General features: G+C 38.3%; 1 protein-coding gene across 6 annotated transcripts in view; it reads left to right on the top strand.

Moving 5' to 3' along the window:
• LOC124622566 (protein ABHD18) overlaps positions 1-24,581 on the top strand; it is a 170,572-nt gene that overhangs the window by 57,429 nt on the left and 88,562 nt on the right. For 3 of the 6 annotated variants that reach the window (XR_006980652.1, XM_047148310.1, XM_047148311.1), the window contains exons 6-7: positions 14,146-14,235; positions 15,753-15,881. The exons of 1 other annotated variant lie outside the window; for it this stretch is intronic. Coding sequence is in view for 3 of the 5 variants with exons in the window: in XM_047148310.1 (XP_047004266.1) it covers positions 14,146-14,235; positions 15,753-15,881 (219 nt within the window). In the remaining 2 variants the exon portion in view is untranslated. The remainder of the gene's footprint in view (positions 1-14,145; positions 14,236-15,752; positions 15,882-24,581) is intronic. 2 more of the 6 variants (XR_006980653.1, XM_047148312.1) reach the window with 1 other exon arrangement.

Genomic DNA, 24,581 nt, shown 5'->3' with positions numbered 1-24,581 from the left:
GCTCCAAATTTTTCTTTGGTTTCCTTTACTACTTGCTCAGTGTACATTGCGGATAAGCTACAACCGTATCTCACTCCCTTCTCAACCACTGCTTCTCTTTCATGCCCCTTGGCTCTTATAACTGTCATTTTATTTCTATACAAGTTGTAAATAGCCTTTCACTCCCTGTATTTTACCCCTGCTACCTTCTGAATTTCAGAGAGAGCATTCCAGTGAACTTTGTCAAAAACTTTATCTAAGTCTACAAATACTGTAAACATAGATTTCTCTTTCCTTAGCCTTTCTTCTGAGATAACTCGTAGAGTCAATATTGCCTCATGTATTCCTTCATTTCTCTGGAATCCAAACTGATCTTCCCCGAGGTTGGCTTCTACTAGTTTTTCATTTCCCCTATAAAGAATTAATGTTAGTATTTTGCAACCATGACATATTAAATTGATAGTTTGGTAATACTGTCAGCGCCTGCTTTCCTTGGGATTGGACTTATTATATTCTTCTCAAAGTCAAGCCAGGTGGAAGAGCTCTGACTATCAGTAGTTCTGACAGACTGTCAGTAGTTCTGATAGAATGTTATCTACTCCCAGGGCCTTATTTCGACATAGGTCTTTCAGTACGCTGTCAAATTCTTCATGCAGTGTCATATCTCCCACCTCCTCTTCATCTACATCCTCTCCTTTTTCTATAACATTGCGCTGAAGTACATTTCCTTGTATGAAGACCCTCTGTGTACCCCTTCTACCTTTCAGCTTTCCGTTCTTTGTTTAGGCAGGTTTTCCGTCTGAGCTCTTGATATTCATACAGCTGCTTCTCTTTTCTCCAAAGCCATTTTTAATTTTCTTGTAGGTGGTATACACCTTTTCCCTAGCGATGTGTGTGTGGATGTGTGATCTTCAGTCCAGAGACTTGTTTGATGCAGCTCTCCGTTTTACTCTATCCTGTGCAAGCTGCTTCATCTCCCAGTACCTATTGCAACCTACATCCTTCTGAATCTGTTTAGTGTATTCATCTCTTGGTCTCCCTCTATGATTTTTACCCTCTACACTGCCCTCCAATACTAAATTGGTGATCCCTTGATGCCTCAGAAATGCCCTACCAACTGATCCCTTATTCTAGTCAGGTTGTGCCACAAATTTCTCTTCTCTCCAATTCTATTCAATACCTCCTCATTAGTTATGTGATCTACCCATCCAATCTTCAGCATTCTTCTGTAGCACCACATTTTGAAAGCTTCTATTCTCTTCTTGTCTAAAGTGTTTATCATCCACGTTTCACTTCCATACATGGCTACACTCCATACAAATACTTTCAGAAACGACTTCCTGGCACTTAAATCTATACTCGATGTTAACAAATCTCTCTTCTTCAGCAATGCTTTCCTTGCCATTGCCAGTCTACATTTTATGTCCTCTCTACTTCAACCATCATCAGATATTTTGATCCCCAAATAGCAAAACTCATTTACTACTTTAAGCATCTCATTTGCTAATCTAATTCCTGCAACATCACGCGATTTAATTCGACTACATTCCATTATCCTTGTTTTGCTTTTGTTGATGTTCATCTTATATCCTCCTTTCTCAGTATTGCCTCACGTGTTCCAACATTTCTACGAAATCCAAACTGATCTTTCCTGAGGTCGACCTCTACCAGTTTTTCTATTCGTCTGTAAAGAATCCGTGTTAGTATTTAGCAGCTGTGGCTTATTAAACTGATAGTTCAGTAATTTTCACATCTGTCAACACCTGCTTTCTTTGGAATTGGAATTATTATATTCTTCTAGAAGTCTGAGGGTATTTTGCCTGTTTCAAACATCTTGCTGACTATGTGGTAGAGTTCTGTTAGGCCTGGCTCTCCCAAGGCTGTCATTAGTTCTAATGGAATGTTGTCTACTCCCGGGGCCCTTTTCAACTTAGGTCTTTCAGTGCTTTGTCAAACTCTTCACAGTTCATAACCAATAGATTGTGGTCAGAGTCCACATCTGTGCCTGGAAATGTCTTACAATTTAAAACCTGGTTCCTAAATCTCTGTCTTACCATTATATAATCTATCTGATACCTTTTAGTATCTCCAGGCTTCTTCCATGTATACAACCTTCTTTCATGATTCTTGAACCAAGTATTAGCTATGATTAAGTTATGCTCTGTGCAAAATTCTACCAGCAGCTTTCTCTTTCATTTCTTAGCCCCAATCCATATTCACCTACCATGTTTCCTTCTCTCCCTTTTCCTACTCTCGAATTCCAGTCACCCATGACTATTAAATTTTCGTCTCCCTTCACTACCTGAATAATTTCTTTTACCTCATCATATATTTCATCAATTTCTTCGTCATCTGCAGAGCTAGTTGGCATATAAACTTGTACTACTGTAGTAGGTGTGGGCTTCGTGTCTATGTTGGCCACAATAATGCGTTCACTATGCTGTTTGTTGTAGCTTACCTGTACTCCTATTTTTTATTCATTATTAAACCCACTCCTGCATTACCCCTATTTGATTTTGTATTTATAACCCTGTATTCACCTGACCAAAAGTCTTGTTCCTCCTGCCACCGAACTTCACTAATTCCCACTATATCTAACTTCAACCTATCCATTTGCCTTTTTAAATTTTCTAACCTACCTGCCCGATTAAGGGATCTGACATTCCACGCTCCAATCCGTAGAATGCCAGTTTTCTTTCTCCTGATAACAACGCCCTCTTGAGTAGTCCCCGCCCGGAGATCCGAATGGGGGACTATTTTACCTCCGGAATATTTTACCCAAGAGGACACCATCATCATTTAATCATACAGTAAAGCTGCATGCCCTCGGGAAAAATTACGGCTGTAGTTTCCCCTTGCTTTCAGCCGTTCGCAGTACCAGAACAGCAAGGCCATTTTGGTTAGTGTTACAAGGCCAGATCAGCCAATCATCCAGATTGTTGCCCTTTCAACTACTGAAAAGGCTGCTGCCCCTCTTCAGGAACCACGCGTTTGTCTGGCCTCTCAACAGATACCCCTCTGTTGTGGTTGCACCTACGATACGGCTATCTGTATCGTTGAGGCACGCAAGCCTCCCCACCAACGGCAAGGTTCATGGTTCATCACTGTTAACTATCTGAATAGTGTCTTTTATCTCTTCATCATTTCTTCAATCTCTTCATCATCAGCAGAGCTTGTTGACGTATAAACTTGTACTACTGTGCTATGTGTGGACTTTGGCTACTATAATGCATTCTCTATACTGTTGACAGTAGCTTTCCAACATGCCTCTTTTCATATTTGTTATTAAACCTGATCCTGCAATAGAGCTGTTTCATTTTGTATTTGGAACCCTGTATACAGCTGACCAAAAGCCCTCTTCCTCCTGCCACCAAACTTAACTAAGTCCCACTATATCTAACTTCAACCTACCTATTTCCCTTTTAAAATTTTCTAACCTACCTGCCCAATTAAGGAATCTAACATTCCACATTCCAACCTGTAAAATGCCAGTTTTGTCTCCTGGGGATGACATATTCCTAAGTAGTCCCTGCCTGGAGTCCCAAATGGGGACTGTTTTACCTCCAGAATATTTTACCCAAGAGGATGCCATCATCATTTAACCATACAGTAGAGCTGCATGCCCTTTAGAAAAATTACAGCTGTAGTTTGCTCTTGCTTTCAGCTGTTTGCAGTAGCAGCAAAACAAGGCTGTTTTGGTTTATTTTACAAGGCCATATCAGTCAATCATCCAGACTGTTGTTCCTGCACCTACTGAAAAGGCTGCTGCCCCTCTTCATGAAGTAGACCTTTGTCTGGTCTCTCAACAGATACCCCTCCATTGTGGTTGCACCTATGTTACAGCATTCAGTATCGCTGAGGCATGCAAGCCTCCCCACCAATGACAAGGTCCATGGTTATTTATAAACATATTGAAAAACAGCAGCTCAAGAATAGAACTCTGTGGATCACCGATACTAATTTCAGCCAATAGAGAGAGTGTGTATATTTCTGATATTTAGTGTATGGACATAAAGCTGTGGCCCTAGGCATAATTCTCTGCTTGACATTTCATCTTCCCCTGCTGGAGACTTCATCAGAGGCTTTAATGACTCAGAAAGCTGTTTCAGACTCAAGCAAGCTGAACTGTTTATATGTATCTACCCAACGATTGATTCATGACATTAACAGACCACTGCCTAATATCACGGACCCCTGCAGGTACATGCTGTGGAGCTTGTAGTGGGGAAGAGCTTACACTATTTGTTTTATTTAGCACCAGATCCCTCAACTCATCAAATTTCAATCCTCCTCCTTTTCTATTGAAATTGTTTATGTGCTATTGAGTCCTCCTTTTCTATTGAAATTGTTTATGTGCTATTGAGTCTCAAAGCCTCTCTGTACATCCGAACAAGGTGTTATTAGATCTTCCTGAAACTGCAATGTCAGATAAATTAATTTTGGTGTTTTTTAGTCCTAGTGAATCATCTGACACTGCTGGTTTAACCATCTTGCCCAGGGAGCAATTGCTCTTGTATTCCTTGAGGCGGATTTTAAGCTTCTTCTTGTAGTTCCTATGGACAATTGGCCACAAGTGCATGAGATTTTATGTATTTCTGCAGTGTTCAAATATTTGCGCACCTTTCTTGTTGGTCTAAACAGTGTATCAGTTTTGTGTTTTCTGAGTACCTTGATGATGCAATCTGTGATATTTTTTACAAATGGGAGGAAAACTTTCTCTTTAGTTGGTTCTTTTTCATTAGAAACTCTATTGGTTCTTTTTCATTAGAAACTAGACCTTTGAGGATGTAGCACCCTATTTATCTCTTTGTCACCATAGCCATATCTTATGAAGGCCATTTTGAATGATCGAGCTTGTCCTCCAAGTACTGTGCTTCCTAGGTTCTTTTAGCTTGGTCTGTCAATGTTTTGATCACTCCTCTATTCTGCTCAGGATGGTGATAGGAATTTATGTTAAGGTATCTATCTGAGTGAGTGGGCTTCCTGTAGGCTTTATATCCTGAAGTTGTGTCATGTTTTCTAATTACCTGCAAATTCAAAAATGAAATTTGGCAGTCTCTCTCTTTTTCCATATTGAACTTTATGTAACAATTAATATCGTTCAAAAATTTAGAAATGCAGAGAGTTGTTTTTCTGGATGAGACCAGATAATGAAAACATCATCCACATTCTGAAGCCAAGATGAGGGTTTCTTCTTCATCGTCTGAAGGGCCACTTTTTCAGATTTTTCCATGTAAAAATTCACTACGACTCTGCAGTGTGGGTTCCCCATAACCACACCATAAGTTTGCTCATAGAATTTGTTGACCCGTTGAAAGTAAGTTGACATGAGACAATGCTTAAAGAGATCTACTGTATCCTTTGCGAAAATACTTTCCAACAGTGACATCACCTTATTAAGAGGAACCACAATAAACAGTGATACAACATCAAAACTGACCATAATATCACTTGGACTGAGTCTGAAGCATTTTGATTTTTTGATAAAATGACCAGAACTTATAATATGAGTGTCAGTTTTTTTCTATAAATAGCTGTAGGAGAGTGACTAAGTTTTTGGCAACTCCACGTCATAAAGTCAGTGGCACTAACATTCAGTTTCAATGGAATGCTCTGCTTGTGAATTTGTGGGATAACCATACAATCTTGGTGGCAATGCTTCTGACTTGAAGAGACCTTTCTTGTCAGTAGGAGAAATTGAAGAGACCTCCATTGCTTATTCATTACCCTGAGAACAGAAGTTGTTCTCTATATCTTTCTGGTTCTTATAAATCCTGAATTTTACTGTGGGAGTCTTCTTTCTTCAGTACCATGTAGCACTGCCTTTATCTGTTGGAAGAATTACAATATCTTTATCAGCATTTAAATCTCACAGAGCTTTCATCTCACCTTTCATTAAATTATTTCTTTGCCCCTAAGCAAAATTCTGGCTGATTCTATGTGTATTTCATCTGTGGCTATGCCCACAACTTGCCACATCAGGAATATATAAAATCCTATGCGCTTGTGGCCAAGCGTACATAGGAACTACTAAAGAAATTAATACACTCCTCAAGAAACAAAAGAGCAATTAATAGTGAGCTTCCAGATACTCAGCTAAGTTGTTGTTTCCATTTTGTGCTTCAAGAGTTCCTGGAACATGTAAACTCTGTTCATAGTAATATAAAAATCAAAATAGAACTTTAAAAAGTGGACCAACTACCTTTCCTTAACATAGTAGTTAAAGGAAGACCGGCTGGATTCCTGGGTCACAGTATATAGAAATTTGACACTCATACTCTCTTGTCTCCACTCCTCTAGCCATCACCATCCACAACAAAGAAATTCGGTGCTAAAGACTGTGGTCCATAGAGCTAGAGCACTTTCAGAATAGGAGAGCCTCACCAGAACATTACAACACCTACAACTGCTGTTCTGAAGGAATGTGTACTCATAACATCAAATTGAACTGGTGATGCAGTCAAATCAGTAACACCTGAGAGAGAGGGTGAGACAGAGACCAAGGAAGAGAAGCCAAAACTTGCTTATCTGCTTAATACTGGCCCAATATCCAGAAAGACCACTAGACTCCTAAGGAAACATGGCGATGCAGTCAAAAATCAGTAACACCTGAGAGAAAGTGTGAGGCTGAGACTAAGGAAGAGAAGCCAAAACTTGCTCATCTGATTATTACTGTTCCAATATCCAGAAAGCTTGGTAGACCCCTAAGGAAACATGCCATCCAGTGTATTCTGCCCCCTTCAACTAAGATAAAAAGTTTTCTTTGTAATGTGAAAGGTGATTTATATCTCTGAAAGCCAGGTGGGTATCACATCCCATGTGAATGTGGCATGTCTTAGAGAGTCCTGTCTGGAAAGTAAGTACTGTTCTGGAAAAAACTTATAAAACCTTTTTTTCAAATCAAAATTTATTTTTACAAGAAAGAACATTTCTTAAACTGTTTTTCTGATTAGTTGCCACCATTCTTCAGATTTTTGCCGTAGTGGGAAAGCAACTTTTGTATGCCTTCTTCATAGAAAGATGCCACCACTGAAGACAGCCACTGCTGACTACATTTTTTTGTGTCATCATCAATGTCAAAGAGCCTTCCTCCAAAATCCACTTCAACTTGAAGAACAAGTAGAAGTCAGAAGAGGCACGGCCGATGCTGTACGATGGGTGATAGAAATACTCCCAATCGAATTGTTGAATAAGGTTTTGAGTGAAACCAGCAGAATGGAGATGTACATTGTCATGAAGCAACACAATGCCTTGAGTGAGCTTTTCATGCCTTTTGTTTTGAATTGAGCGTTGAAGTTTTCTCAGTGTTTGACAATGCCGTACCGTATTGACAGTTTGACCTCTGAGGAGGATCTCAACGAGCAGAATCTCCTGTCTGTCCCACAGTTCACATGATTTTTTTTGTGCTAACAACATTGTTTTGGTCATGAGTGCCTCCACTCTATCAACTGTTGTTTTGATTCTGAAGTGACATGACAATACAAGTTTCAGCACTGGTCACAATATTGTTTAAGAATTCATTTCCGTCATCACTGTATCAGGTAAGAAATGTCAAAGCACTGCCAAGTTGCTTCATTTTGTGCACATGTGCAAGCATTTTCAGAGCCAAACACGAACACAGTTTGTGAAAATTTAAGCAGTTTGTGACAGTATCATGCAAAACAGATTTTGAAATTTGTGGAAACTCATCACAAAGCATTATTATTGTGAACCATCTGTTTTCATGAATGTTCTCATTCACTTTGTCAACTGGACCATTTTAAGAACAGAAGGCTGCCCACTCCATGCTTCCTCATGAACATTGGTTCGTCCATTATTGAATTGTCTCACCCACTTTCTCACTGTTCCATCAGTCAATATATTTTCACCACAAAGCTCCACAAGTTGACAATGAATTTACTGGAATAAAGTTCTTTGTATTCAATAACCATACTACAGAACGCACTTCACAGTTGGCGGGCTCAAAGATTGTCTTAAATATTTTGAATGATCACTAAGAAATGTAAAGACAACACAGTTGGGCTGTAATGGTGTCGTGGGAAGATAATGAACCAAAGAAACAAGTGCAGATGTGCAGAACTGCGACATTAGTGTTATGATGGTGGTAGATCAAAATGGTACTTATGTTCCAGATGCACGTTGTACATAGGGCAGACTATCAGAACATTTGAGGAAGGATGCGAGGAAAATCAGCTACACACTTGGCTATAATAACTGGAAAGATCAGCTGTCACCGAGGACTGCTTCGAATAAAATCATGAAATGAAATGTGATGAGACCCGTATTGTGGTGCAAATGCCAAATTTGTGGTCCGGCATAATTAAAGAGTCTGTTGAAATAAAGATATGAGAAAATGTAATAAACAGGGATGGAGGTTTCAATTTAAATAATGCTTGGGGTCTGTCACTCAATTTGTTAAAATCTTGCCAACCATTACATCTATCAGAGCTGGGAAACACTTAGGGAATTTGTTTTTCACAGAGTATCAGTGCATGCTTTGTAAAAGAAAAAAGCATCAAAAGGTGCAGTGCATGTCGGAAATCAAACTCATCTGTAAATGGCAGTGTGAAATTAACAACAGCTCAGTGTGGTTTGAGTTAAGGTAGAGCATGCCCATAATAACAAAACTTGCAGCACCTGAAGAAGGCGGCTGGGTTGGTCATTGAAATATTGTGGGGAAAATGGGAACAAGAACTCACCTGAACACATGAAAGTTACTATTAACCAGTCACACTGAGAAAACCTGAGACATTGCAACTGTCTCTTGGGCAAGGTGTATAAATCAGCAATAGCAGACCATGCACCAGGACAAGGAAACCAGATTTATTTCTCTGACACTGTGAGTTTAGCAAGACCGCCTGCTTAGCTGAGTGGTAATGTGCTTGCCTCCCATGCAGTGGGCTTGGGTTCGATTCCAGGCCGGGTTAGAGATTTTCTCCACTCGTGGACTGGGTGTTGTGTTGTCCTCATCATTATTTCATCCTCATCACCATAAAAGTTAGGCAGAGAATTATGCCTCACACCATGGCCTTATATCAGCAATATTACAAATACTGGCCATGAAAGCCTATGTCATGTGATGAGAGATGTTTGGTTCTGACTGAAACATCTTGTATATTATTTTTCAGGTGCCAAGAAATTAATCCTAATTTGAAACTATGTACATTGTTAAATCCAGTTTTTATAGTAAGATGCCAAAACAAATGTTATAAAAGGCCTCATTTTGATTACATTACGCAATTGACACCATATTTTTATTTCCTAATGCTGTAAAAGTTAGATAAGCAATTTCCAGAACATCTGTAGTGTACTTTTACCCATTTGAAAACCAACAGATTGTACAGAGAAAGCCATGTTATCAAAAGGTATGGTAAAGTTGTCATCAACCTAAAGGTTGGTATGAACACTGCTTTACTGGATGTAATCCTAGTCAAGCTGATGTATCCTTGACTTCCCCTACCCATCCTATGAACTGACTTACTCAACCAGTTATTGGGAGGCGAGAGACATGAGTGCTACAGCTTATTATGGCATTTAAACCCTGGTACAACTTAGCATTTTTCACATTTGCAAGAGATGAAGTGATAATTGAACAAAAATAAATAAATATATAAATAAATAGCCAGGACTGACTGATGGTTGACCTCTCCAGGTATTTGGAACTCTAATAAGATATATACACACTGAACCAATTGTTTCTCAGTCTAATTACTTAACTGCATATCTACGTGTGGTTCAAGTATGTTCATGACTACTGCACAATAGAGATGGGTTAGTAACACAGGATGAATTATTTATCATACTTTTTGAGTGCTGTGCCATTTTCCATTGTCTAAAAGAATGTAAAAAAAGCACAAATATGAAAACATTTTTTAAAATCAGAACTTAATACACTGCATATCAAGTGCATTGTTCTATCAACAATATAATTAAATATTTATGGGTATTATAATATCCCTAATAAGGCCTTGGAAAAATGAAAAGGACTTGTAGTGGAAGGAGAAAGAATAAAAACCATCAAATATGCTGATGATATGACGGTGCTAGCAGAAATGGAAGAAGAGCTCCAGGTAATGATGGAGAATATTGTAAGTGTGGGTAAAGAGTTTAGAATGAAACTGAACATTGGCAAGACCAAAGTGACGAGAATAGGAAAAGAAAATAACATAGTGGAATGGTACTAGAATGGTTTCAGTAACATCAGTATTTGGGAAACTTGATAACTTCAGCAGAAGTTGTACTGATGAAGTGAAATGCAGAATCTCCATGGGAAAGGGAGTGTTTGGCAGATAGAAAGATTTGCTGACAGCCAGAAGATTCCTATTACACTTAGGAAGAAATTTTCCTAATGTTTTGTGTGGAGTGTGGTGTCTTATCATCCTGGAATGTGAACAGTCAGAGAGAAAGAGCAAAAATATTTAGAATGTCTTGATATGTGGTTATGGAGAAGAATGGATCGATGGAATGAGAAATGAGGAGATACTGAGCAGGATAGGTGAGGAGAGGAACTTCATGAGAGAAAAGGAAAATCAGAAGAGGAAAATACCTTTGATGGGACACAAATTACATAGCAATTTTTTACTACAGAGGATCACAAAGAGAAAAGTAGAAGGAAGGAGAGGTGCAGGAAGAAGAAGATTTGGAATGCCAACATAAGTGAAGAGAGGAAGAAGCTACAACCAAATGAAGGAAGATGCTCTGGACAGTTAGATATGTAGGACATCTAGTTGACACCTGTCTGACGACAGATTTATTGAAAAAAGAAGATGACTATGCCTATCAGAGGCTTGTCCTGCTAACGGTTGCACTCTCTGCAGTCTTCTTCATTCTGTTCCAGGTTCACTCATTAAGGATTCATAATAATCATTAAGTTTTCTTGTCTCATACAAGCCTTCACATACTTACATGGAGGACTTACCTTGTTTTATATCTTCCCAAGCTGCTTTACTATTATTTGGAGCTCCTTTCACATATTTTTTTACAATATTCTTTAGTGGCTTGTAGAGCTCAATGTGCAAAACTTTTAACATCTAAGATTAAACTTGTAAACTGTATATTTCTGCTGAGTCTTTCAGTTATAATAATGCCTATGTATGTGACACAATAAGTACATTTCCTCTAATTTGTGCTGGTTCATCTGCATATCTGTTTTTAGTTTTTAAACACATGGAGATAATATTTGTTGTTGGTGAACAAGAGTATCTCTGAACTTCCTTTTTCTTTTAAGTTCAATTCCAGCTTTTCTCAAGTGTCAAACTTATACAGTGGAATTAGGTGTTTCATGTATGTGCATAGTTATTAGCATCTGTGTTTAGATGTCACACATGGAACTCCTGCTGAACCAGGGAGCAAGAAGAACTGAAAGGAAGAGAGCCTGCTGGGTTGATACACTACTGAGAAAAGTTTATTCCAAAAGTTGAGAAAAGTTACTGTGTCAAGGACCCTTCTGCAAAGAGAAGAAAATGTGCTTGTCCTTCTTTAATTAAAATGTTACCTTTGGCTTCTGGCCATGCACTTCATTGCCTTAAATTTGAAAGCAACACTAATGTAACCGCAGTAATAATTCTTTTCTGACACAGGTACAACACTTTAACTGCTGACCATAATTTACTGTGCTGAGAGGATTTCTGAGGTATCATTGCATATTTAAAACCATAGAGATTTACTCCTTATTGACTTTTACATGCTTCCAGTTAACCAGCATTGATTGTGTACTTAATACAAAAATATATAATTTCTGAACACCTTGCTTAGTCATTATTTGCTGTGTGCCCACTATCTTTTGTAACAGTTTGCTTATAATATTGAAACTTTTTAGCACAATACTAATACCTTTGATGCTTGTATTTTTATACTTCTCCTTTAATAATTCTTGTAATTCAATAAGAAAATACTGCTCTAATACATGAACGATGTAGGAAAAGACAGATTGCTACTTACCATGAAGAAGACACGTCAAGTTGCAGACAGGCACAATTAAAAGACACTCACATAAAGCTTTTGGCCACAGTCTGAATCAGTAAAAGAGATACACACACCACTCACTCACTCACACACAAGAAAGCACACCTCACACACACATGACCGCTAGCTCCAGCATGTCACGACGGAATGCAACTATCATGTGGGATGCAAGCAGCAATCTGGAGGGGGCAGGGTAAGGGAAGGGATATTAGTGTATGGGTGGGGAGAGAGAGGAATACTGTCTGCTTGAATGTGCAGGGACTAGACTCCAAAAGGCACAGTGTCAGGAGGTTGTGCGGCTGGGAGGTGGAATAAAAAGGAACAAAAAATGAGAAGAGTCAGGAAAGAGGGTGGATGAGTTGGCAAAGGACTGCAAATAAATGGGGTGGGAGATGAGAATAGGGAGGAGATGATAGGACAGAAGGGGTGGAAACTGTTGGGTGGAGGGTGCAGGGACAGTATGTTACCATAGTTTGAGGCTAGGATAACTACGGGAACAGAGAATGCATTGTAAAGATAACTCCCATCTGCACTGTTCAGAAAAGCTGTTGGTGCGGTAGTGATGCAGCCATTGAAATCAAGTGTGTTACATTCAGCTGCATGTTGTTGTACAGGGTGGTCTTTGCTCTTGGCCACAGTTTGACGACGGGTGTTCACCTTGGTGTACAGCTGATTGGTAATCATATCAATATAAAAAGCTGTGCAATGATTTCAGCAGAGCTGGTAAATGACATGGCTGCTTTCATGGGTGACTCTGCCGCTGATGAGGCAGGTTAAACCTGTGACAGAGCAAGAGTAGGAAGTGCTGGGTGGATGTATTGGGCAGATTTGCACCTGGGTCTGCCGCAGGAATATGATCCTCGTGGTAAGGGGTTTGGATTGGGAGTGGCATAGGGGTGAAATAGGATGTTGTGGAAATTGGGTGGGTGACAGAACACCACCAGACAGCGTTCATCTCTCTCTCTCTCTCTCTCTCTCTCTCTCTCTCTCTCTCTCCCTCCCTCCCTCTCCCTCCCCCCCCCCCCCCCCACCACCACCTCCATACACTACTATCCTTTACCCTTTTCTGCCTCCTCCAGGTTGCTGCTTACATCCCACGTGATAGTTGCATTCCGGCCCGAGATGGTGGAGATGGCGGTTGTGTGTGGATGCGGTGTGCTTGCTTGTCTGTGTGAATTGTACATGTCTCATTTTTACTGATGAAGACTGTGGCCGAAAGCTTCATGTGAGTGTATTTTAATTGTGCCTGTCTTTCTTCTTCACGCTAAATAACATTCTGTCTTTTTCCACCTTGTTAATATCCCTACCTGAAGTTTCCATTGTTTTCTTTAATACATTGATGGACTTAGAAACACTCCTAAGCATATACCAGAAACCTTTTATAGAACCAGGCAATAATGCAGTTTCCCGTTGTTTCTGAAAAATTGGATTCTGATGCTTGTAAACCATTTTTGTCATTAGTACCTAAAAATAATTTGTTTTCTGTAGAGAAGTGGTTTCTGTAACAGAATACCCACTCTTTAAACAATGTTTTACTGTGTTATAACAAATTCAGTAAACTATTGTTTTCTTATCCTTAGTTTGTGAAAATTTTCTGCAAAAACTTAATTAACTTCAAACAGTAGAGTTCTTATGCAGCATTCACAATATTCCTGAATGTTTCCTTCTTGTGGTTTTCTTTCTCTGCTCTTTCTGGGTCATACGGTCGTTAATAACACTCTTCCTTGCCTGCTTTGTTGTGTTGTAAATTGATCTGCTGCTCTCTTGTTTCTGAGACTAAGTGCTGTCTCTTGTATTATCTTTTTGCTTGTACCCACTGATGACTTACACATCGTGTGGAATTGAATATTTTAATCCGGAAGTCAGCCAATTCTTAGGAGTAAATCAGATTAGATTTGTTTGAATATGATTGTTATTCCATCAGTTGATAAGCAAGAGACCCTGTGGGCATCGTATGTGATTATACCTGCTTGATTTGCTTGAAATATCAGTTTTTTACATTTATAATTACCATGAGTCTATATGCAGGTAAGTTCATAACCTTGTAAAGTATTCTAAAGTAAAATACAGTTGAGACTGCCTTTCAGCAGCTTTTGTTAGTGCTTCCAGAAGTCATATGTCATCTTGCTAAAAAATTTATATGTTTGAACCTGTTTAATCAAATTCCAATAAATATTTAAAATGCTTTTGCATTGAAATCAGATGGCATCACTGGCAGCTACAAATTGGCCAAAGCCTATTGTACTAGTTCCTTGTCTGTCTTGGTCTACAGCATCATCTGTTTTTACTGAGGTATGTATCAACTGTGTTAATTCATGATATTTTCAAGAAGGTAACTTGTTTGAGTGTACTAAATTGATAGTATTGTTTGTCAGTATTTTGATTAATGTGTCAGTAATTATGTTGTGGCAGATAATTTCTTTGGGAACTTGTTTGTAACTGTCATATTTTTAAAAAAATAAGATATTGGTTTTTACACGTAGATGTGAGCAAGAAACTGCTATTGCTAGCACAGAATTGGTGCTATGGAAAATGATTATCTAGAAAATATGTGTGTGTGTGTGGGGGGGGGGGGGGGGGAGGGGGGGAGTTGTTTGTGTGTATTTTATAAGCAGTCACATGATTTTGGAATGTGTAGCTTAACATGAAGAAATGGGCAGTGAGACAAAAAATAGATTTCAGTCTACACTCCAAAACTGTTATTTAGTAATCATAGCACTGTGTGACCATGCCCATTGCATATTCACTGTTGAGACATATTTCAAATAGATTATTCAGATCCAGCCTACTTTCTGGTGTTATTTCACCTGTAAGCTGTGGTAGGATACCAGACATAAGATATTAAGTCTGCTGACCAAGCAGTGGCAGGAGGACATACATATAAAGGAAGGTTTTACATATGCAAGCTTTCAGAGCCAGTGGACTCTTCTTCTGTCAGAAGGGTCGAAGGGGAGAGAGGAGGGGTGAAGGAAAAGACCTGGACAGGCTTAGGAAAAGGGGTAGAGTTCGAAAAAGTCACCCACAACCTCGGGTCAGGGGAGACATATCAGATGGTATGAAAAGGACCAACAATTAGTCTTTTTCTTATCATCCTGTCCGGTAAGTCTCCCTTGATCTAAGATTCTGGGTGACTTTTGCGAACTCTACCTGTTTTCCTAAACATCTCCAGTCCTTTATCTTCACCCCTCCTCCTTCCCCTTCAACTCTTCTGCCAGAATAAGGAGGCCTTGGCTCCAAAATCTTGCATAGGTAAAACTTTTTTTTTGATATGTGTGTTCTCTTTCTGCTTCGTGGTGATAAGATTTTTTTTTCCATCCAATTACATTATATTGTCAAAAATGGATTATTTTTCATTGTTAGACATAAGATATTGATTTAGATGCAGTAGTTCAAGAATGGGATGTCTACCAACTGAAAGTCACCTAACATATTCTGGTTCTAAAGGACATTTCAGTGTGTGGAGTTGGTCAGACAAGCAGTATGCAAAAGTCATATCAGTGAATGTGGAAATAGGCTCTGGTCTGTGAATGGTGAAAATATGTCTTTACTGGATTTTGTAACTTCATTTGAAATTCCACCCACATAATATTGCAGCAAAAATATGTAGAGAATGTTTCCTAATACAAAGAAGAAGAAATAATAAAAAGCCTAAAATATGATGACCAGACAGGGATTGAATTCAATTCCACCTAAATTTTGTATGAAATCTGAGATGCTGCTCCATTTCAAAAAACTTTTGTTCTATTTCTAATCATTTTTGCTGATTGTTCTGTAGACTAGAAATCATTGTCAGTTTGTTTGCTTTGCAGTCTCTTTGTATTGAACCAACAGCCTGGTGTTGGCAGCATCCCCCTATATTTGGTTATCTCTATTACATGCTGGTAAACAGGAGTCCAGATTTATGTAATGTTTGTGTCACAAATATTAGCCAAAGGAAGGTTTGTTTTATCAAATACATTTTGTTAACTTTCAGATCTTTGCAAGCAAAAGTATTTTCAAGTTATTGCATTGTGCAAAATGTTACACACACACACACACACACACACACACACACACACACACACACACACACACAAATGGGAAAGCAGATTCAGCTTCAACTTTTTTTTAGCTTGATGTAAAATTAAGTATCTGTGGTAGTGTAGTAAGGGAAGGTGGACAGTTTGTCAATTTCTTTAAGTATAAAGGTATGTTACAGTGCTTTGTTACTCCCAGACTCAAAGAAATATTGTAAACTGCACAATCAAATGTTTTTCGTCAAGTCACAGAAAATACCAGATAGTAATACTTTCTCATTTAAATTTTGTAGAACCTGATTAATGAATTGACAAATGGCATTTGTGTTGAAAACTTAGAATTCAAACTGAGAAGAAGTATTTCACTTTGGGAGAGTTGTGTTACTGTTCTTGCCATAATAATCTTTAATAAGCAGGTAATCTGTGAAACTGGTTGGTAATTATTATTGTCTGTCTTACTATCTTTCCTGTAAAGGAATATGACAGTAGCATATTTCAGCTTGTTCAGACATATATCCCATGTCAGTGATGTACTGTATATGTCACTGAATTTATTGCATTACAAAGAACACATTTTTAGTAATTTGCTTGAGAAATTATCAAGGCTTGATATTTTATGCTATTGAAACAGTTAATTATGCTCTTAATTTCTTTGGTAGGGAATGGATTGAATGGATTTGGCTGTATGTATTTATTTTCAGGTATGTTCTATTACTTTATCTCTTGAACTGTCTATGCATACCTGCAGAGCTACTTCCAGGAAGTATTTATTAAATATGTTTACTTTATTTTCCTGAAGAGGCTTGAGGAAATGTTGTCCACGGGGGTCAAGTGAAAGTTGTTTCAACTATGTTGCAGAATTTTTGTTGGGAAGCCCTTACACACCATCTGCATAGGCTCAGTCTCTCCCCATATTATTTCCATACTTCTGGAGCCCTGAAGAAAGGTATTTGTGGCCATTGATTTGCTTTGGGCGAAGGAGTGAATGTGTGGGTATGATCAAAGTTCCATAGCCAATAACAAACATTTTTCTATGAAGGCTTTGACCCTCTTGTCTCAGTGGGATAAATATATTACCAGTTATGGTGATTTCTCTTGAAATAATAAAAAACTACTTACTTTTTTGCCATCTGTCTCATATCACTTTGACTGCTCCCCTGTACAATGGTTATGTCAGTAATCTTAATACTTAATGTTCAGATTTAGCACTCAAGTTGACTTTGATTATTCTCAGCACACAGAAAGAAAATATTGTATCTGAATAACCTCATACAAGTATGCGGTGTGATCAAAAAGTAACAAGAATTTTTTAGTTTCATCAGCTTTATACATCCAATTATCAAAATATTTTTTATTTTGTTGGTACACATGTTTCTGACCTATACTTGCATTTTCAGTTGTCTTGAATATTTAGTTTATTATTGACAGTTGAAAAGGTTACTTGTGTTTTTGAGTGCATGGCAAACATTTACTTTTGAAAAAAATTTATCAAAGAATCCGCATTAAATTTTGCTTGAAAAATGGAATAAGGTGGAGCACTGCATTTGATATGTTGACTGTACCTTGTGGTAAATCTACTACGAGTAAGACAAGAGTTTACAAAATGTATAAACATTTCAAAGAGGACTGAGAAGACATTGAAGACAACGGCTGTCCTTTACGCCCTAACACATCAATTACTGACGACGATATGGAAGAAATAAGGAAAATTTTTTTGGAAAATCACTGAATCACCATCAGAGAAGTTGCTGATGATGTCAGCATATCCTCTGGCTCATGCCAGACCATTCTTTTGGATGACTTGGTAATGAAATTTGTAGTGCTAAACTCTGTCCCAAACTTGTTGAATTTTGACCAAAAATGACATCACTCAGGAATTGCTGAATTAGGTTGACACTGATCGAGAACTGCTAAAGAAGATTATAATAGGTGATGAAACATGGGTATAAGGGTATGACATCAAAACGAAGGCCCCATTGTCCCAACGGAAACTGCCTGAAGAGCCAAGCCCAGAAAAATTTCGACAAGTTTGATCACATGTAAGGTGTTTCTCACTGTTTTCTTCGATTATAATGGACTAGTGCATCATGAGTTCCTGCCTTACGCTCATATGCTCAATAAGGAATACTACTTTGAAGTTATGTGCCATTTGCGTGAAGAAATCTGAAGAAAATGACCAGAATAGTGGCAAAACTACTCATGGAAATTGCATCATGACAATGCTCCCACTCACACCTCAAAGCTTGTTCATGATTTTTTGCCAAAAAATTGTTATGTTGCCTCATCCACTGAATTCACCAGACATGGCCCTTGTGACTTCTTTCTATTCCTGAGACTGAAGAGAACCATGAAAGGATGTTGTTTTGCCACCATTGATAAGATAAAAACAGAATCACTGAAGCAGCTGAACACCACAACAAAAAGTGAGTTCTAGAAAGGTTGGAAAAAGTGCTGGCACAAGTGTATTATATCTGTGGGGGATTACTTTTGGGGCAAAGTTGATGCTGACAAATAAATAAAGGTTCTTTAAGAAAAACAAAAATTCCATTTACATTTTGACCACACCTCAACAAGCCAGTTTAGACCTTGGCCAAAGGCTTTTGTTAAACATTATTTCTCATAAAATCAATCTATGTGGATACTGATAATCTCAGTATGCTCGTAGTTGCAACTTCAAAATTTTCTACTACTAAAGATGAATTTAAAAAGATCTGTAGAAGCTATTTGTCTAATTCTCAAAATATTTTCCTTAGTTTTGAAAGTCTCTTCAGGTTTGCTGCCTGATGCTAAAATCAACCCGATTCAATATTTCGGTGATCCAACTATTCACCATCCTCAGGAGAATGCTGCTACTGCTGATGAGTCCCATTGAGAACTGACACCAGGCTGCAAATCGACGTCCTATAGAGGCCACCATACCGTACATGACGCATGCACCACCTATCACGGTTGCTGCCCTCCAAGACTGGGTAGGTGCACTGCCCTTAGTAGAATGCCAGCGGCAACGATATATTGCACTCAGGGATCATTTTTGAACACTTGGACTGGCCACACCAAAGAATGTTCTGTTTTGATATGGGATAGTACAGGATTCCACATCCCACTGTGAGGATACCCATTGTCTCTATTAGTTAAATTATCCATCAACCTAATTTCAATTGCCTGTTTATAGACACTGTTCCAAAAACCGGAAGTGTTGGTAATTAACACAGTTTTGTCAAATTTCATACCGTGTCCCTCATTTAAGCAGTGTTCTGACACTGTTGATTTTTCATGTTTTTATAGCCTCATATGACGGCAGTGCCCTAATCTTGGAAGGTCGATGGAATACACTCTTAATGTTAAAATTCCTTAAAATTCTTTCAGTCTTAAATGATATGCCCCCAGCATAAGGAATAAAGGCAACCGATCTATGTTCCTCTTCATGCTCCTCCGGTGATGGTCCAAACTCCATAGCCCGATGGATCCACTTCTCAGAGTATACATTTTCCTTAAAAATAGCCATAAAATGCGCATTTCTTGGGTTAAACTGTCCGCATCGGAAATGGCATATGCTCTGAGTACCTACATTGGTGTCGTGGATGACAACTCTTAGAATGCAGATACCGATCTGTGTACATCAGCTTTCGGTGAACACTGTGTCCCAAATTACCATCTGTTTTTTTGTATACCATAGTGTCCAAAAATGGAAGCATCCCATCACGTTCAACCTCCATGGTAAATTTAATGCAGGGATCAATAAATTTACCATGGAGGTAAATTGAAAATCTGAGAGCTTAAAGTTGGAAGATAGGGTAATTAGCAGAACAGATATTACAGACAAAATATCATGCAAGAGTTAATAAGAACGGAAAGCTAAGTGCATTATACATGGTAGACATGTAAGGTGGGGGGACAAAGAAATACAAAGGACTGATGACTGTAGCAGTCTGGTCCCTTTAATACCACAAACCAACCAACAAAAAATACAAGGTGTAGACAACTAGAAGGGAGCAAAGAAAGGAATTGTCACTGAAAAGAAATGCTGAAACTGAAGAAATTAATGTAAATTTAAGGCCAGATGGATGGTGAGAACGAAGGATATGTTGTAATGCTCGTTCCCAGTAATCTCTGTCTTTCTTATTACCCTTCATTCCAACTTTAAGCTCTCAGGTTTTCAAATCTCATCAGGTGAAGTCCCCAACAGTCAGTCCTTCTTTCTCATCCCTTCTAGCAAGGGTTGTGGGTGACTTTCCCGTAATTCCAGGGATATGCAGTAAATGCTGCAAAGAAGCAAACACATTTCTGCCATTATGCACTTGACATCAGAGAGAAGCACTTCACACACATATTTGTATGTAGGAGTCTGTGTGATTTCTTGCGTGGTGTCATTTTTGCTTTGTTACTTTTGTGTAATGAATGATTCACAAGTGAAAGTGTGTGTGGTGCAAGCAATGCCGGGTTATGCTGTTGTTGGCTGTAGTCCTCAGAATTGCAACACTAAATATACTAAAGTAGATGCTCTTTGCTTTCCTTCACGATCCAAGTCTTCAAGAGATTTGGCTGTCGAAATGCTGTAGAAAAGACACTGAGAATGTTGCAAATGCTAGAATTTGTTCTGGTCACTTCAAAGATACTGATTACATTAGAGGCTTTATTTTGAAACTGCTAAATTTACAGTGGAAATGAGTGCACATGAACAATGTATTTCCATTGTCTAATTTACCTTGTAGTAGTACCACCAGTGCAACAGAAGGAACGTTTCAGCAAACATGAAATACGTTGGAAAAGCACAGAGAACAGAATGACCTCCTCCATGCCAACCATCATTAATTCCAAAAATACAGATCATGTGAAACTCAATTTGCTCCTTTCTCACATGACATATTGGAGATGAAAGTTATATATCAAGGCAATGAGGTAGCTGCAGTATTTTCCATTTTCAGAAAAGCATTTGACTCAGTACCTCACCTATGCTTATTATCAAAAGTGTGATAGTATGGTGTATCAAGTGAAATTCATGATAGGATTGAATATTTTTTTAATAGGCAGGAAGTAGCAAGTTACCTTGGATGGAGAGTCATTGGCATATGTAGAACCCCTATTTATGGGTTCTTCCAGCGTTTCTTAGTAGAAAAGTTCCATATTTAAGGTAGAATAACAAGTAAACTGTTTTGGTTCTAATGATCTTCAGGAAACAACAGAATAGCATCTGCAACGGACACTAATTCTTAGGTAACCAAACATTATAGGCAAAGATACAATCCACTTTCACAGAATGTTGTGCACCAAACTTCTTGGTTTATTTTTAATTTTTTTAAATTACTTTTTACACTGTGTACAATATTAAACACAATAAATAATTAAAATACACAGCATTACAGTATTGCAAGTTATATGGTTATGATGGTATAGTTTGGGACTCATGGGAGTTGTGACATTGGTTGACAACTGTCTAACTGAGCACTGCTCACTCATGTTGTGCAACAAACATTTTTTTAAATTGTAAATTACAGTTAATGCAGTAGACAATATTAAACACAGTACATGATTGAAATACAGAATATTACATTATTACAAGGTATACTGTTGTAATGTTGATTACGGTAAAGCATTCGATACTCTCGAACACCCAAACATACTTCAAGCACTAAGAAACCAAGGAGTAGAAGCAAAATACATAAAATTACAAAGAAACATTCAAAACCACAGCTTCGCTAGAGCTAAAACCGGAAAGACAGGTGAACCTTTCCGCGTGGAAAGAGGAGTTAGACAAGGGGATCCAATCTTCCCAAAACTATTTACCTGCATGCTGGAGGACATATTCAGGAAACTATAATGGAATAAGAAAGACTGAATATGCCTCAACAACAAGAGACTAACAAATTTGAGGTTTGCTGGCAACATAATCCTCTTTGCCAAAAGTGCAGTGGAAGTGCAGTCAATGCTCCAGGAGCTTAACACACAAAGCAAGATGGCATTACTCATAATGAACAAATCTAAAATGCGAGTAATGACAAATGAATTAGAAACCCCAATATACCTTGAAGGAACGGAACTAATGTATGCATCACAATACACATGCCTAGGCCAAATAATTTCCTTTAACAACAAAATGGAAAAAGAAATAAAACGAAGAGTTTCCTTAGCTTGGAAAGCTAGACAGAACTCTGAATAGTAGGCTCAAAATGGAAGCACTCGAAAGTTACATTTTTCCAGTGTTATTATATGGATGTCAGACATGGGCTCTCAAAGCCAAAGAGAGAAACACTCTACAGGTATGCCAAAGGAAAATGCATTTATCTGAAAGGCAGTATATCGAACACCTCAATACACAAGATGTCAGCAACAATAGACATAGCGCAACAGACTACTAAGACCAAATGGAAATGGGGCGGCCATGTGGTGAGGCTGCAAGATGACAGATGGACGGCACGAGCTACCACATGGGACCCCTACAATGGTGAGAGACTCTTAGGAAGACCAAGACGCAAATGGTTGGACTTTTTCAGAAAACAAGCAGGAAGACAGTGGACCAGTGTAGCCAGAAACAGAAAGGAATGGAAACAACTAGAACTACAACTAAGTGATCAAGTGTAATTCAATGTGTAGTGTGTATTAAGTGCGGTACCATCTTATGCGGACTAGCCCACTGCGTTGAGTCTTTAAAAGCAGCCACCACTTCTTGCTGGAGGCCTTTGCCCTCAATGGGACAGCATAGGATATTTTCATTCATTCATTTTCACTCAGTCGTTTCATTCATTCATTCATTCAATATTAAAGTTTGTAAGGTAAGCAAGGTAAGGAATATGGAATTCTATTGTGTTTTAATTTTGTGTAGAAGTATGTGCATCACGTGAAGCTTGAAAATGGGGGTGTTCTCCGCTGTAACTGATCATTTAGAACCAACTAGGGATTTTATACTAAATGTTTGTTTATGTCGAGTGGTTCTAACAGAGTTGGATTTCTTCCTTTTTTGGGTATATGTAGCACTTCTGTGTGGACTGGTATCTGTATCCAGCCTTCAGTATATGTTTGGTAAGTGTAGAGACTGACTTATGTAATCTTCAGCTGCATTCATGTTCGATCAGCCTAGTTTCTATAGCCTTGCCTGTTTGGCCAATATACAGTTTGTTGAAATCATTGCAAGTGATTTTAGAAACACCACTGTTACTTAATAAATCTGCTTTGTCCTTGCTGTTGAATAAGATGTGAGCTGTAGTGCCTCTTACATAACATGAAGTTTTACAAGTTGTAAGAGTTTGGTTAATTTGTTGGAAAGCTTTCCTAAATATGAGATAGTACACCAGTTGGTTTTAAATATGACTGTTACTGCAAGGCGGCATTCACATAGGGCAGCATTTTTCTTCTTTTTGTATGTCCATCCTGGTCTTGGGGACCATGGCTGTTCACTATTGTAAGAAAATGAAATGCCTACAGCCATCCTTATGGTCTTATTTATTGTGTAGGTTTCTTCTTTGTTTCTTATGTAGAATGTTGTCAGTTAACTGAGGGTTACAGCCATTATTAGATACAATACATTGAACGGTGTCTATTCTATTTTTAAATTGTGTTTTGACCATGGTATGCATGTAAGACATCGTGAAATAGAAGGGAGCATGTTTGTGTGCTATTAGGTTTTGTGGACAAGAGCATATTACAGTGTCTGTGGTTGTGGTTTTTTTTGTAAATTTTGAAACTGTGTGTATTTTTACATTGAGGCCTATGAAGTTGAAGGATTTTTCACCACTCTCCATGTTGAACTGTATGTCTTTGTGTTGTGAGTTTAGGTGTTCTGGGAATGTGTTCAGATGTCATTTGGTACCAGTCCACAGACATGAGTTTAGGTGTTCTAGGAATATGTTCAGATGTCTTTCGGTACCAGTCCATAGACAGAGTACATCATCTACCAATATTTGATATTATCACTAAGAATTTAATTTTAGGAACTGTTTTCCAAAATGGTCCACAGAAATTTCAGCTAGAAGAGGACTGAGGGGAGACTCTATTGCCAAGCCATCTAGCTGTGTGTATAGAGTATCTTCAATGAAAATAATTTTGTAATAACAACAAAATTATTTTCAGTTTGAAGATACTCTATACAATATATAATTTTGTAATAACGAACTGGAATAAGGGGTTGCAAAGAAGGGCAGCACGAATAGTCACAGGGTTGTTCAACGCATGGGAGGGTGTCATGAAGATGCTGAAAGAAATAAACTGGCGGACACTTGAAAACAGATGCAAACTACCCCATGAAAACCTACTCAGAAAGTTTCTAGAACCAACTTGAAATGACGGATCTAGGAACATATCATGAGCCCCTATGTATTTTTCCCATGGGGATCATGAAGACAAGATTGGATTAATTATAGTATGCAAAGATGCATTTAAGCAGTCACTCTTTCCACAATTCATTATGTGAATGGAATGGGAAAAAGCCCTAACAATTGGTACAGTGAGCCATGCCCACAGCCATGCATTTCAGTGGTTCACAGAGAATAGATTTAGACATAGATGTAAATGTAGGAAAGCTTTCACCACAGAAGAAGGCTGCTGCTAAATGTACAGTACAGGAGAAGCTATTTGTAATAATTCAGACAAAGCCAGTTTACAGAATTCCATAGTGACTTTATACCAAAG

Source organism: Schistocerca americana, chromosome 7 (genome assembly GCF_021461395.2).
Source record: "Schistocerca americana isolate TAMUIC-IGC-003095 chromosome 7, iqSchAmer2.1, whole genome shotgun sequence".
NCBI classification, from domain to species: Eukaryota; Metazoa; Arthropoda; class Insecta; order Orthoptera; family Acrididae; genus Schistocerca; species Schistocerca americana.
The sequence above is the reverse complement of the archived record's forward strand: the minus strand, read 5'-3'. Positions and strand labels throughout refer to the sequence as shown.